The 14542-nt window shown below is 41.5% G+C and overlaps 1 protein-coding gene across 3 annotated transcripts in view; it reads left to right on the top strand.

Moving 5' to 3' along the window:
• Positions 1-14542, top strand: part of KDM3B (lysine demethylase 3B) — a 48493-nt gene that overhangs the window by 20801 nt on the left and 13150 nt on the right. For all 3 annotated transcript variants that reach the window (XR_004499296.1, XM_033517593.1, XM_015641620.3), the window contains exons 13-16: positions 3290-3417; positions 4082-4361; positions 5391-5647; positions 9253-9519. Coding sequence is in view for 2 of the 3 variants with exons in the window: in XM_033517593.1 (XP_033373484.1) it covers positions 3290-3417; positions 4082-4361; positions 5391-5647; positions 9253-9519 (932 nt within the window). In the remaining variant the exon portion in view is untranslated. The remainder of the gene's footprint in view (positions 1-3289; positions 3418-4081; positions 4362-5390; positions 5648-9252; positions 9520-14542) is intronic.

The raw sequence follows: 14542 nt of genomic DNA, 5'->3' as shown, positions 1-14542 counted from the left end.
AGGGTCTTACAGAAGTGTAGGTAGATTACAGCTGTTCGTCTTCTGTTGTTTAATGATGCAGTCACCCCACTGAAGAAAGCCACTACATTAGTCAAGTGTGATTTGCCCTTGGTGAAGCTGTGCTGGCTGTCTCCAATCTACTCTGTCTTCCATGTGTTTTGACATGTCTTCCAGGAGAATCTGCTACATGATCTTACCTGGATACTGTGGTGAGGCTGACAGATCAATTATTCTCGGGGTCCTTGTTTTGACCCATTTTAAAAATGGGCTTAATGTTTCCCCTGTCCCCAGTCCCCGGGAACTTCATTGGACTGCCAGGTCTCTCCAAGTATGATGGAGAGTGACTTGGCAACTACATCAGCCCAATCCCTCCTGACCCTGGGATGCATTGGAGATGAGAAGGCTGAGGGATGACCCCATCACAATCTACAGCTTCCTCAAGGGGGTCAGCAGAGGAGGAGGTGCTGATCTCCTCTCTCTGGTGACCAGGAGTAGGTAGGACACAAGGAAATGGAATGAAGCTGCATCCAGGGAGGTTCAGACTGCTTCACCGAGAGAAGGGTGAAGGTTGGGGACTGGAGCATGCTTTCCAGGGAAGTAGTCAGGGCACCAAGCTTGTCAGGTTCAAGGAGTATATGGATGATGCTCTTAGTCATGTGGTTTAGTGTTAGGTGGTCCTCTGAGGAGCAGGAAGTTGTTCTCGGTGATCCTCATGAGGATCACCTGCTTGAGATTCTCTATTGTTCTTCAACAAGAGGAGGAACATTATTCCCTCAGCCTCTGCTTTGAGGTTCAGGGACTTGAGGGAGGTGGGAAGACGGAATACAACTGAAAACTGATGGGAAAAAGAAAAATGTGGAGTACATCAGCTTCCTCCGTGTCAGCTGTCACTTGCTCAGAGATCTTATGTAGTGCAGATGGTGTGTGTTGTATACATTTTCTTTAATCTTCCTTTTCTGGCCAGGGTAACTGTTGAAACCCTTATTACGCTCTGCATCCCTTGTAATATGCATTTTCATCTGTGCCTTAGGTTTCCTGATGCCATCTCTGCACATCTGGGCAGCATCCAGGATTATGTGTCCCTGGTTCTACTGCCTCTGCATTTCATTCTTAGGTTTTAGTTTGATCAGGAGGTCCTTCTTGACCCATGTTCTTCCTCTGCCTTCCTTATTTGATTTTTTTACATGGGGGAATTGAGAGTGCTCACACTGCAAGAAAAATGTCCTTAAAGAGCTGCAAGCTCTGATCTGTTCCTTTGTCCCTGAGGGCAGTTTCCCAGAGTGTCCCGTACACTAATTCCTTAAGCAAGTGAAATTCTGTTCTCCTAAAATTCAGCGTCCTGACTACTCTTGATCTTGAGGACCCATGTCCCTCAAGGTTGTAAATTCCACCAGGGCCTGATCACTGCAGCCCAGGGTGCCACCAGTCTTGATGTATCTGACTAGTTCTTTTATGTTGGTGTATGACAGGTCTGGTAATGCTTCTATTGTGGTCAGTCTCTCTATATCATGGATTAAATTATCTTCAAAGCACTCCAGAATTGTCCTTGATTGCTTGCAGCTTGCTATGTTGCCTTTCCAGCAGATGTCAAGCTGACTGAATTTCCCTAATCATCATGTGAGCATGATGCTTCCTGTAGCTGAAGTAAGAACACTTTGTCAACAGGCTCCCTTTGGGTGGGTGGACTGGAGTAAAACCCAGCAGTGAGGTTTTCTTTTTTGGCTTGGTCCCTCATTTTTACCCATAAGTTCTCGACCTGTTCATCACTGTTTTTCTAAGCTTTGTGTGGTCAATATGTTGTTTTGTGTGGAGAGCACCTCCCCACAGTGCACCAGTTCTACAATTCATTCTGTCACATTTTAGTGAGAAAGATTAGATTGTCATTTTCTAGTTGCACAATGACTCCGGCTCCTCCTGATATGGGAAACATACATGCTTATGAAAATTCAGAATTTTAGAAGCCTATAAAGTGCTTAAGCAGGTGGAGGGAAACAGAAATATAGCTTGTTTTAAAAGTAGAACCAAGTTGTAACAGAACACATAGGAATTAAGTTGCTAGGTAAAGGACATAAAGGTAAGATGTATGTTGTGAAAAACCAGTAAAGGAACACTTAGGTATTGTGAAAACTTGATAAAGCAGAACTTGTGGTTTAAGAAGACAGCAGGATCCAGGCTCCTGGTTTTGGCTGGGGCAAACTGACCTTGGAGGAAGCCAAACATCCATTGTGCCTGCCCAGAGATGGGAGTCAACCATCGAACACTGAGGAAGACACCTTTACTTCATCACAAAGACCTCTGCCCGCAACCACCAGGAGGCATGGCAGCCCCAAAGACTAATTACAATGTGAAGTGCAAGAAGCAGAATGGGTGGGCAGGGAGGTGTGGGCTTATGGTATCAGTGTATATTTAAGCCTGTAACCTGTCTCAACCAGGTTTGCGTGTATGGTGGAGAATCCTCCATGCATCTCTCCAGCTGGAATAAAGCATACCACTTTACAATTTCAGTTGTAAAGTCTTTATTCTGTAATACAACCCTGCTCATTGCCTAAGCTGCATACATTAGTATGAAGACGCCCTCCAGCTGTGCTATCAACCCTACCTGTCTTTAAAGGAACATGCCCAAATTCCTTTGAGTTATTTCACAGGCTGTTCCTGCTGCTTCCTAATGCATCAGTAGTCCCTGGCTCTTGTCTGTTGCTCAAATCTGCATTTCCTTTCCCCACTAAATGTAATTTTAAAATTGTCCATACAAGTCTGGTCAACTTGTTGGCAGAAGCTCTCTTGCTCTGCTTGGCCGGGTGAATCCCATCTGCTCCCAAGAGTCCTGACTTCTCAGATGTAGATTCATGGTCACAGAAGGCAAAACTGTTGCGTATGGCATCAGCCACGCAGCCAGGTATTCACCTGGTCAATTCATTACATCTGTCTGTGTACCAGAAGGTGAGCACCTGTGCTCCAGATCCTTTCAGCATTGCTTCAAGGGTTATATAGCTTCTTGTGGTGGTTCAAAGTCACCTCATTGCAGTATCGTTGGACCCTACATCGAATAGTAGAAGTAGATGGTGATCTGTAGGATTTGCCAGGTTTGACAGTCTCTGTTACATACGGAAGGTAGCGGTACCACCATTTGTCACACTGTACTGTTCAGGGACAATGTCTTGTTATATAGCATGTGACCTTTTAGTATTTGCAATAATACTAAAAAAATACCCACCCCTTTGAAGATGTAGTTTAGGCCTTTTTTTAGATTTCTTTACATGTGATATTAAAGACCTAACTTTATTTACAGCGCTTTACAATATTGGAGACATGGTTCACGCAGCACGAGGCAAATGGGGTATTAAAGCCAATTGTCCATGTATTAACAGACAGAACAAATCGGTATTGAGACCAGCTGTCACTAATGGAATATCACAGGTATGTAATTTGAAGCTGCGATTACTCTGTTTGACATTTACCTGTTTAAGATCTATTAAGATGTTAGATCTTTTAAGCTAATCTGTTGTGAAACAGGAGTTTTACTTTTTTCATATGTATTCTGAGTATTTTAGTTTAGCAAAAGTTTTCTGGGTCATTTTTTGGGGACATGAGCATCATCTGTTATCTACCAAGTGGTTATTTGGGCTAATACTCTTACGTAGAAATTGGGTAGGAAGCCATTCATATTGATGCTGTATTTTAAAACAAACCGCTATGAGTAGCTTGCAATATGTGATTTTATTTTCTAGTGGTTCCTGAAGGAGTCTAGAACAGTTCTGTAACTATTGACACAAAAAAATCCTCCTGTAATGAAAAAACCAGAAACAAAGAAAAGGAAAGAAATCAAAAAGATTTGGCTTATGTTAAAAGATAACTAAAAGATAACATGGCAAGAATTCACATCACAGTGCAGAGGTGAATACACATAGATAAGAAGCTCCTGTATTCTGCTGCTGCCTAAGCATAAATTAATTTTACTGTGTGCTTATAGCACATGGAAAAACAACAGACAAAACCAAATGCATAGGGTATCGAAAATGTCTTCCAAGTTGAACTCTTCCCTTTATTCAACATTTAGCAGTTTATTTTTTTTTTGTTTTAGCTTCCAACTGTAAATCCTAGTGCATCAGTCTCTGGAAATGAGAATGCCTTTTCCACTGGAGCAGGGACAGCAGGAGTGGGGCAAGTAGAAATGGACACTGTACCAAAATCTGAAGCAACTGATAGTAGAATAGAAGAATCTGCAAAAACAGAGACGTTACCAGCCAGTAACACTGGGGAAGTAAAGACTAACAGACCACTTTGTCCAGAAACAGCTCCATCATCGGCTTTACACTGGCTTGCAGATCTAGCAACGCAAAAAGCAAAAGAGGAAACAAAAGGTGAGCAGAAGAAATGCTGTCTGGGGTTGGAGTGAAAAGATAAATGATAGCATACTATTTGATTGCTATACTTTGTCAGAGTGCCTAGCCCTAAATAGAAAAGAAAAAGATAAGTTTTCTTCCTTTGCCTCTTGGAATCAGTTTTGTTCTATAGGCTTAGAAAAATGTAAAGCTGGAAAGATGATACAGCTGCAGACAATACTGTCTTGTCACTCAGTTTACTTCTGTGCCAGTTTGTATATTTATTTTCTCAGAAGTTGGTATCTTGATGTAAAATGATAGCAATTAATTTCACATACAGTTTTGTCACTTATTAACTGTTGAAGGAAGTGCAGCTCTTTTGTGTGCTATGTGAAGAGTGCATTTCTAAGGAACTGAGACTAGAGTCCAGTTGGGGAGTTAGATGAAAGCTTAGAGCATCTTTAATACTCGGTAGTTGGAGTGAATACACTTCCTAGATGTCAGAGGTAGCATGACTAACACAGGATTTATTCCTGTCCATATGTCTAGAAGGGACTGCTTTATTTAACTACTTTATTATTTATTTAACTACTTACTGCTTTATTTAACTACTTTCTATTTAACACGTTGATGTTAAATGTTGGTGAATCACTCACAAGTTTTGCAGGTCTTAGTCACTGTAATATTTTGACTACCATTAAAATTTGAAATATTTAATTATCAGAACATCAATTCAGAAAGTCAGGGAAACGTTTTTTTAATTGAATCTATTAAGAAATTGTTTGACAAATTTGCATGTGTCAGACCTTTTTGGATCAAATTTATTGTGCTATACAAAACCTTAGCAGCATATGAAGGGCAAAATATGTGAAGTATCTAATGTCTCTGATTCTCATTGAGGTTCCTCATTCACTGTTACAGTGATGATTTACCATTACCACAAGATTCTGTTAATACCCTATTTAATGCAAGAGCAAATCATTTCAGAAAACTTTGTGATCATTTTAACTTTGCCTCTTGGGGATTTTTTTCTCTCCCCTCCCTATAATGTTTGTATTTATCTTGCAGAATCAGGATCACTGAGATCAGTGCTTAATAAAGAATCCCATTCACCCTTTGGATTAGATTCCTTCAACTCCAGTACAAAGGTTTCCCCACTAACCCCAAAGCTGTTTAATAGCCTCTTGTTGGGCCCAGTGACATCTAGCAACAAAGCTGAAGGCTCCAGCCTCAGAGATCTGCTACACACAGGGCCAGGAAAGCTCCCTCAGGTCCCGTCAGACACAGGAATCCCCTTTCCTCCAGTCTTTTCTGCAGCTTCTACGGTAAATAATTTTGTATTCCTTCAATAATATCTGTTCTAGGGAAGAATTTTCATCTAAATGTCTTTATAGTATTCTACTGTTGAATGTTGAAACAAATGTAATACCTCACCAAAACTTACAACTCCACAGATGTGTAGAGAGCTTTCATGTGAATTTTTGGTTTTAGTTTACGACTGCTGAGGAGAGGCTGTTTTTTTCAAGAGACCAAGAAAATGGGTTATATTGTTTAGTTGATAATCAGCATCCCTCCAAAAGCTCACTTTAAAATTTCACATCTTGAAAAATACTGTAAGAGCATACCACAGAAAACTTAAGAGTAAACCAGTTCTTTAAACTTACCTGTACTTGAAAGGCATTTGAGCTGGAATATACTTGGGCAGGATCTGCTGCTCCAGATCCAGCTGCTTCACTACAAATCTGTGGGGCCCGATGGGATTAATCTGAGAACCTCCAGAGAGCTGCAGATGTCATCGCAAAGCCTCTCTCAGTGAGTTTCATGTGGTCTTGGGAATGTGGAGAGGCCCCAGCTGACTGGAAGCTGGCAAATGTTGTCCTGATTTTCTAAAAGGGCAAAGAGCAGCACCCTGGAAACTACAGGCGTGTCAGTCTCACTTAAGTGTCCAGTGTAATAATGGAAAAGATTATTCTGGGAAGTACTGGAAAACAGCTGGGGTACAATGCAGTCATCGGTCACTGCCAGCATGGCTTCGTGTGGGTGAAAGTCCTACTTGTTGAACGTGATTTCCTATGACAGGGCCACCTCATTCATCTAGGAAAGCCAGTAGATGTAATCTTTCTGGAAGTAAGTTTTTGATGATGTCTCTCTCAGTATGCTTCTGGACAAAATGTTCAGCAGACAGCTGTATCACCACATTTGGACAACGTGCTCAGGCACAGGGTGGGATTCTTGGTGTGCCCTGTGCAGGGCCAGGAGTTGGACTCAGTGATCCTGATGGGTAGCTTCCAACTCAGCTTATTCTATGGTTCTGTGATTCTGTGAGTTTAAGGTGTAGTTGCTATTTCTGAATGCCTTTTCTGGAATAAGGATACTTTAATCCATTTTAGAAGAAATAACTTTGAAAAAACCTGAACAAATCAATGCTATTTGAAGTGGTTAGAAGCATTTAGTTTAAGGAGAAGGTTAGATTCTGTGGAATTTATCAACACTTAGCTCTTTTTGGTGACTACTTTCTCCAAAAGCTTAGGCAGATAGAATAGGGAGGAAGACTAAATGGTTTGTCTCATAGTAGATTTTTTTTCAACTCTCTGCCAGGCAGGCTGGCTGGCTGGAACCTTGATAGTAGTTCATGGTGGTTGGTTTTAGTAGAGGGAACTGTACATGAAAATATGATGCTGCTACAGGAAAGTGAATCCAAGAATACTTCTGCCTGTCATCACTGAGTACAGGCAAAGAAACTGTGGTCACTTGTTTTAAAGCAACTTGTTCCTTCAAGGCTTGAGATAGCCTGTCTGAACTTGTATCCCTGTCCCGGCAACTCTGTGCATTCTCTCACCACATATAATCAGATCTGTTGTGTAATGTGTGTTTTTGCTTTCCTGACTTCTGATCTTAATTAAGTGATTTAGTAATTAGTAAATTATTAATTTACTAATTAGTAAATTAGTAATTTAGATTTAAAGAACTTATAGAGAACTCTGGTCCAGCTCCTGGCTTGAATGTCTCGATGCTTCATATAGAATGAAAAAAACATACCTGGGAAACAACAGTTGTGTCACTCAAATTGATAGAAGGAAGACTGCTGCTCAGGGAGACAGTCATCTTGATCTTTCTAGACCACTGATAGTCTGTTGTGAAGAATAAGCATTGTCTTTAATAGTTAAGCTGCATATTATCTGTCTTACAGCCTCTAGAGAGTCAGAGTAATGGTACATTTTTAAGACCATCCAAAGCAGATGATGTTGTGAGCTAGTCTTATTTGGGTAAGATGGACTGTAGAAAACTAATATAATTCCAGGCAGCAGTAGAGAGTGGAGTCAGACTACCACTGGGGCAGTGCCTCTTAAAGGAGCCCAGGGTCCTGGTGGACAGCAAGCTGTACCTTGGGCAGCACTGCACACCTGTAGCTGCAAAGGTAAACAGTCCTGGGCTGTATCAGGAAGCATACAGCTGGAGCTCATCAAGAAATGTGGTTATTTCATTCAGCCCCTGTTGGGCTACACCTGGAACACTGTTCCCAGTTTTGATTTCCCCAGGTGAAGAATGACAGTGAAATGAATGAATGTGAAAAATTGCACGGGATCCAGAGAAGGGCCATAGGGAATGATTAAAGCATTGGAGAGCTCGATGCATTTGGAAAGGTTCTAGAAACTGGTTCTCTTCATCCTAGAGAAGAGAATGCATTGGGGATCTGATCAATCTTACCATATCTAAAAGGTGGTTGTAGGGAATATGGAGGTACTCCTTTCATAAGGATGCATGGTTAACAGGGCAAGGGGCAATACCAGATGCTTCAGGAGAAATTCTATCTGGATATAAGAAAAAAATTCTCCCTTTACATTTAAACAGTGGAATAGGCTGCCCTGAGAAGTGAATTCATCTCCTTCCCCATAAAGTTAAAGTTTGGTATGACTCAGCCCAGGGGAACAAAACCTAATTTCAACAGAAATTTACATCATATGATCTCTAGATCTGCTAGACCTAGACTCTTCTACAATTCTTAAGTATTTTTTACTGAATTAATATATTCAGTAATGAATTATATTATGTTTTAGATTAATAGCTCTATATATGATAAATTTTTATCTGTTGAACTTTAGTTTTTAAGAAGATTAGTATTTTTTTTGGGGGGGGGGAGGGTGTGGTGCTGATTGGTTTATTTTTTTTTTTTTTTTCACTTCAATGAGAAGGTTTTTGCTACCAGAAATCTGTCACACCCCTGACCCCTCCAAATGTGTGAATAAAGATCCAATAAGTGTTCATCTTCTGCTGAATATATTAAATACATTTAGCATCCGAAGTGTTTTGCTATAAATAATGCCTATAGACAGGCTTTTTATTTTTTTAAGTTAAAAGATAATTTAAGATTTTGTTTCTAACCTGTTAGGAATTTTAAACACCCCCTGAGTTTTTGATGTCCCTTGAGGATCATGGCAATCTGAACCAGAGGAGTCTGTCTACTAGTGGTTCCATTGACATATAGGAAGCACTTTCTCCTCTCTCTAGCAGTGTTTACTTAGTGTTCACATCAGCTTACATGTCCCAAGGTTGAATTCACTTCCTTGGTAATGGGATGAGGAAAACGGGCAAATAGAGTTGGGATATTAATGAAGTTAGGAAAAATATGAACTATTTATACGATCAAAGTAGCTGAATTTAGATCATTAAAGCTTTCTTTTTTATGTCTGCATAATATTTTTCTAGGTAGCTTTTAGTCGGTTATTTTAACTTCTACCATTGTAAAACAGAGCCATAGCCATTTCTTTTCTTACTTGGATACAAGTCTGTCTCTGAGCCAGTTTGTTTCTGATGCATGTTCTCCTAGGAGCGCAAGGTTGTTTGTGACTGAAGTCTGAAGGAGAGCAGACATACATTAATACTTATACTCTTGCAAGACAAAACTCACCTCCCTATTTATGTCTTCTAGGGGGTCAAAGGTAAAGCCAGCCTGCCAAACTTCTTGGACCATATCATTGCTTCTGTGGTGGAAAACAAGAAGACGTCTGATGCTGCAAAACGAGCTAGTAATTTAGCTGACACACAGAGAGAGGTGAAGGAAATGGTAATGGGATTAAATGTGCTGGATCCACACACTTCCCACTCTTGGCTGTGTGATGGTAGACTTCTTTGCCTTCATGATCCCAGCAACAAAAACAACTGGAAGATCTTCAGGGAATGCTGGAAACAAGGCCAGGTGGGTGATAAGTATCCAACCCTTGCTGCTTATAAGTGTCCAGAAATTGCAGTCTTTACCTTGATAAAAACATTCAAACTTTGGCCAGTTTCTCCTCAGTGAATATGGGGAATGAATATTTCAACTGTAGCTTTATAAACAGGGGACACAGCAGCCCTGTTCACTCTATGCTGTATTGACTCAAGCCCATACGCTGTTCCATATTAAGCTTTTCTCAGCTTACTATCACGAAAGTGCATGCTGTGACAGCCCTTTTAGTTGTAGTGTGCTTTGTGCTGAACCTGCTCTGCTCTAGTACAGTCCAGTAGTGAATCCACTCTGATTTCCTGTGTGCACCTTAGCATTTACCCCCCAATACATACATGCTTTATAGCCTCAGGGAATGGTTCATTCCTTCCAGCTGCAGAATGTGCAAGACCGAAAATCTTGCATGCAGTAGTCTACTGAATTTTGGATGTACTTGATCTCACCCTGAGCACTACAGCCAGTGGGAACCCAATATTGTTCTGGGCTCAACAACTCACGTATATAGCGCTCTAGTGGATTGTCTGAGGTGCCATCAAGTGACTAGGCCTTCAGACAACAGACTGTACCTTAGACCTACTCTCAGCATAGCCATTTTTTCAGATGTCAGTCTGTAGGGGTTCAGCTCAGACTTCTCCAGAGAGTCGGTAAGATCAGCCTGGTCAGACAACCTGAATCTTAAAAAACGGGTGAGCGATTGCTGCTGCAAAGGAAGTGTACCCACAGAGGATGATGTCCATTGCTATTTAAACTGTATTCCTGGCACTTGGTTCTGTAGGTGCCTCTGATACACTTACCTTCACGCACAACTCAGAATTGAGACCATTGGAGCTAGACCTATAGGTCCCTCATCATCTTCTCTGGAGAAGTACTTGTTGTCAGCTAGTCTGTTGTTACAGTGCTAATGCACTTGGAAGTCACATTCTATACTTATTTGTGGCTCTTCACAAGATGCTGAGGTGTGGTGGAGGAGCAGGCTGCACGTACCTCTTTTGGCATTCAGAGTCCATTCCTGACAGGAGTACTTTTCATTTAAGTGTAGCCTGTCCCATGGAACTGCACATTCTCTGGGTTCCTTGGGCACAAGCACAACTAGCACATTGCTGTGAGAGCTGCAAACGTGGCTGTTGTGCCACCAGCTGCATTCCGGTTCATGATTCCTCTGGCCAGCTCCTAATAGTTAGGAAGGTATTGTGCAGCTCACCTTCCCTTGTCTGACTAGAAACTTCATTGCCAGCTTCCCAATAAGTGCAGTTGCCTTCCTGTCCTGACTTTTTTGGGGCACATAAGGAATCTCCTTGTTTCTGTTGTTTTTTTTTTTATTTTACATCCTGTTGTATTTTTCTGATTTACAAGGGATTTCAGATCATTCTTTTGCAATGCTGTGGTGTCCATCATCTGCTTTTCTTTGCAAAGAGCTTCATAGTTTCTGGTTAGTATACTTTGATAATTTTCTCAACCCATTCTCTCAGGAAATACTACTGTCTCTCCTAGGGGGATCCTAAATATCTTGAGAATGCCTGCAAAAAATGTGCCTGTCAGTTTATTTGACAATGAGACTGGTTAATCACCATGTGCAAGATGCTGCTTGTGACAGTGGAGTTCTTGATTGTTAATGGGTCTTGAGAGACTGCTTGAGGAATCTAGAGATATGATTATGGATCTTGTGTCCGATGGTAGCTTGCAGTATGCATCGCCTTCCAAGTTGGTGCACGCCATGAGGCTCTGGCTACAACTGCTATACTCTTGTACTCTTTGTGACCCGCTATTTTAGGCTTTGCCCCAAGGTATGCTGTTGATGATTTTGGGTCATTTTATCATTCAGAGGACCCCTTGAGTAGGAACAGACTGGGCAAATCGTTTGCTCATTCAGCAATCCTTGAGGTGGTGTTACAGTCACTGGAGTTTCCTGTTGAAATGTGAAAAGGGATGGAACAACCTCCCTTGTTCCTGCATAAGAGAGAGCATGTGACCCAGGCAGGCGTTACGGTTTCAACAAGGTTATTTTAAACAGAATTTCTTCAAGCACTGGCTCTCTCAAGAAACTGTGCTCTGTCACAGTTCTTTCTTGGCTTACATCCTCCTGTACATCCTAGCTGCACCTTGAAAGGTGAAGTGAAAGAACATTAATTCTACCACCATTTTCCCAAATCCTCTTTGTTTTGTGGTTTGGAAAAGATTGTTTGGAAAAAAACCCTTATCCACCCTCCCCGGCACAATAAATGCACACTGGATACTAGGTCTGTACTATGTGAAGATCTATGGTGGCACCCCAAATTGTTAAAAGAGAAAATGATTTTCCCTCAATGCTTAGATAATAAATGGCACTATTTCAGTGTCACTCCAAAGGAGCAACATTTTTTGTGTCCTTTGTCTTAGAAATTGTCGGAATTCACTGACATATCTTAGAAATATCCCGGAATTCACTGAGACCACAAGAGTAATTCTTGCTGAAGTTGTTTTTCAAGAGCATTTTGCTCTCCTGAAGATGGCCGTTGCTCATCTGGGGGTATGCTAGGATTCTCACCCTATTATTTAAACCTGTTATTTTCTGAATTTTCATGGTAGGATTTGGTATAGTACTGGAGTTTTGTTGTTGTTGTTATCTGTAGTTTGAGAGCAGATTTGGCAGGAGATGTCTACCAGGCAAGTCCACTGTCATTTTATCTTGGAGCCGTATCTGTGTTCTTCACTAGAGAGAATATTTTCTTTCTTCCATGGCAAATTTGCTGCTTAATAGCCAGAAGGGTTCTACTAAGTTAAGTAGTTTGGTTGTTTTGGGCTTTCTTTTAATTGCTGTTTACAAGTGGTCAAGTGAATACAACAGGGATCAAAACGTCGCAATTTTTCTGTTCTGAAGACAGCTGGTTTATCCGTCAGCTTGAAATCTACCAGGAAATGCTTTCTACACATCCTGTGAAAGGTACTGTTCTTTTGCTCATACATGATCCCTAGTGTTTGTTGTAGAATATGCTTAAACTTTTTTATTGCCTTAAATGTTACCATTCTTTGCTGTGATGAGGGAGTATATTAAGATTTGAGATTGCTGTATTTGCTTTGTTATCTTAGGGTGGTTTGCTGCTTGTCAGGGTGTCACATTTGGGACATAGTGGAAAGACTACCAAAGCTTACCTGTCCCTCAAACATGTGCCCTCTGCTGCTTTTCTGTAATGGCACAAACAGTACTACTGGGGAAATCGAGTGACTGCCTGGCTCTGGGAGTATTAATCAAGGCCATGGAGCCCTCATGGTCTTCTTACTCCTGCCAGTGAGGGGTAAGGGAGTGGACAGATCCTGCATGTCAGCCATAGCTGGTTTTAAACAAGAGAGTTTTTATGATCGTGGAAACCTCTGTGAGGATTGAGGGCTGCTTGGAAGAGATAGGATCCATCTAAGCAAAAAAAAAAAAAAAAAAAAAAAGCATCTTTGCCAACAGACTGGCCAACCTTACAAGGAGAGCTGTAAGCAGGAATGAGGGAAGGAGAGTATGACCAGTGATCAAGGAAGGGATTAGTTGACTGATTTGGCAAGCAAGCAGTGTGAGGTGATGTGAACAGGAGTAATCCTATACTCAAGAAACCAAGGATGAAAGATGTCCACCTCAAGCACATGCATGTAAGTAAGGATGTGTGCATCACAGCATTGTGAAGAAAGCTCTCACACTTTCTGGGAAATCAGCGTGACTAGATGTCTTTCTGAAGTACCTGTACACTAATGCATGCAGCACATTGAACAAACAGGAGGAATTAGTGTGCAGTTTTGCAGCCGTGGTCTCATTGGTATGACAACGTAGTGGGATAGCTCATGTGGTATGCTGTAGTATGGGAAGGAATAGGTAGACGCTGTTAAGGAAGGACAATACAGGAATTGCGGGCCAGGAAGGTGAGGAGGGAGCACTGCTGTTTTGTGAAGAAGCAGCTAGAGTGCTTAGAATTGTGTAGGAACTGATGATGAGCCATCCAAGAACTTATGGGCCAGAAGCAGTGAGCAGAGTAACATGGGCAACATTATGGCAAGTATCTGCTGCAGACCAACATAAAAACATGTCCATAAAAACATGATAAGGCCATCTTCAGAAAAATGGTGGAACCCCTGTGTTCACATTTCCTGGACCTTGTGGGACCACCCTGATAACCTCCTGAAGGAACAGCACAACAGGTCACAAGCAGTCCTGAAATTTTCTGAACTACATTGATGTCAGTGTCCTGAGACAGCTGATCAAGGAAACAGCTAGGGAAGAGCACTTGTTCTGGACCTCACGCTTTCACACAAGGAAGAACTGGTTGATGTGGAGATACAGGGCACCTTTGGCTGCAGTGACTATTAGATGGTGGCATTCAGATCAAGGTTCTGAGAGGAGGGAGCAAAGCAAAAAAATCATGATCACAAATCTGTGCTTTGGGAGAGCAGGCTTTCACCTTTTCAGATACTTGCTTGGAAAAATCCCATGGGGATATGGTCTTAAAGAGGAGCTCAGGAATACTGGTTGATCATGCTTAACCTGCCTTGTAGCCTTCTGCGATGAGATGACTGGCTTGATGGATGAAGGGAAGGTACTGGATGTTTTTAATCTTAACTTTAATAAAGGCTTTTTACACTGTCATAATGTCATCAGACAAAGTGAAGCACATACTTGGTAAGTGAGCAGTGTGATGGACTTAAAACTGACTGAAATGCCAGAGATGTGTGAGACCACTGTCACTAGCAGTATATCATAGCGGGTCACTTTTGGGGTGAGTAGTACTTGTCATGTCATGTCATTAGTAACCTAGATGGGATAGGGTTTGTAGACCCTTAGCAAGTTTACAGACAGTACAAAACTAGGAGGAATGATGGCCAGAGCAGATGGTCGTGCTGCTATTCGGAACAGGCTGGAGAACTGGACTGAAAAGAATCTGGTGATGCTCAGCAAGGAAATGTCCTGTGCATCAAGGAAGAATAACATCCTATAGCAGTTGCTGAGAAGCAACTGTTTGGAAAGTGGTTTTGCCTAGAAGGA

This window comes from Parus major, chromosome 13 (genome assembly GCF_001522545.3).
Source record: "Parus major isolate Abel chromosome 13, Parus_major1.1, whole genome shotgun sequence".
NCBI lineage: Eukaryota > Metazoa > Chordata > Aves > Passeriformes > Paridae > Parus > Parus major.
This window is presented reverse-complemented; position numbering and strand designations above follow the sequence as displayed.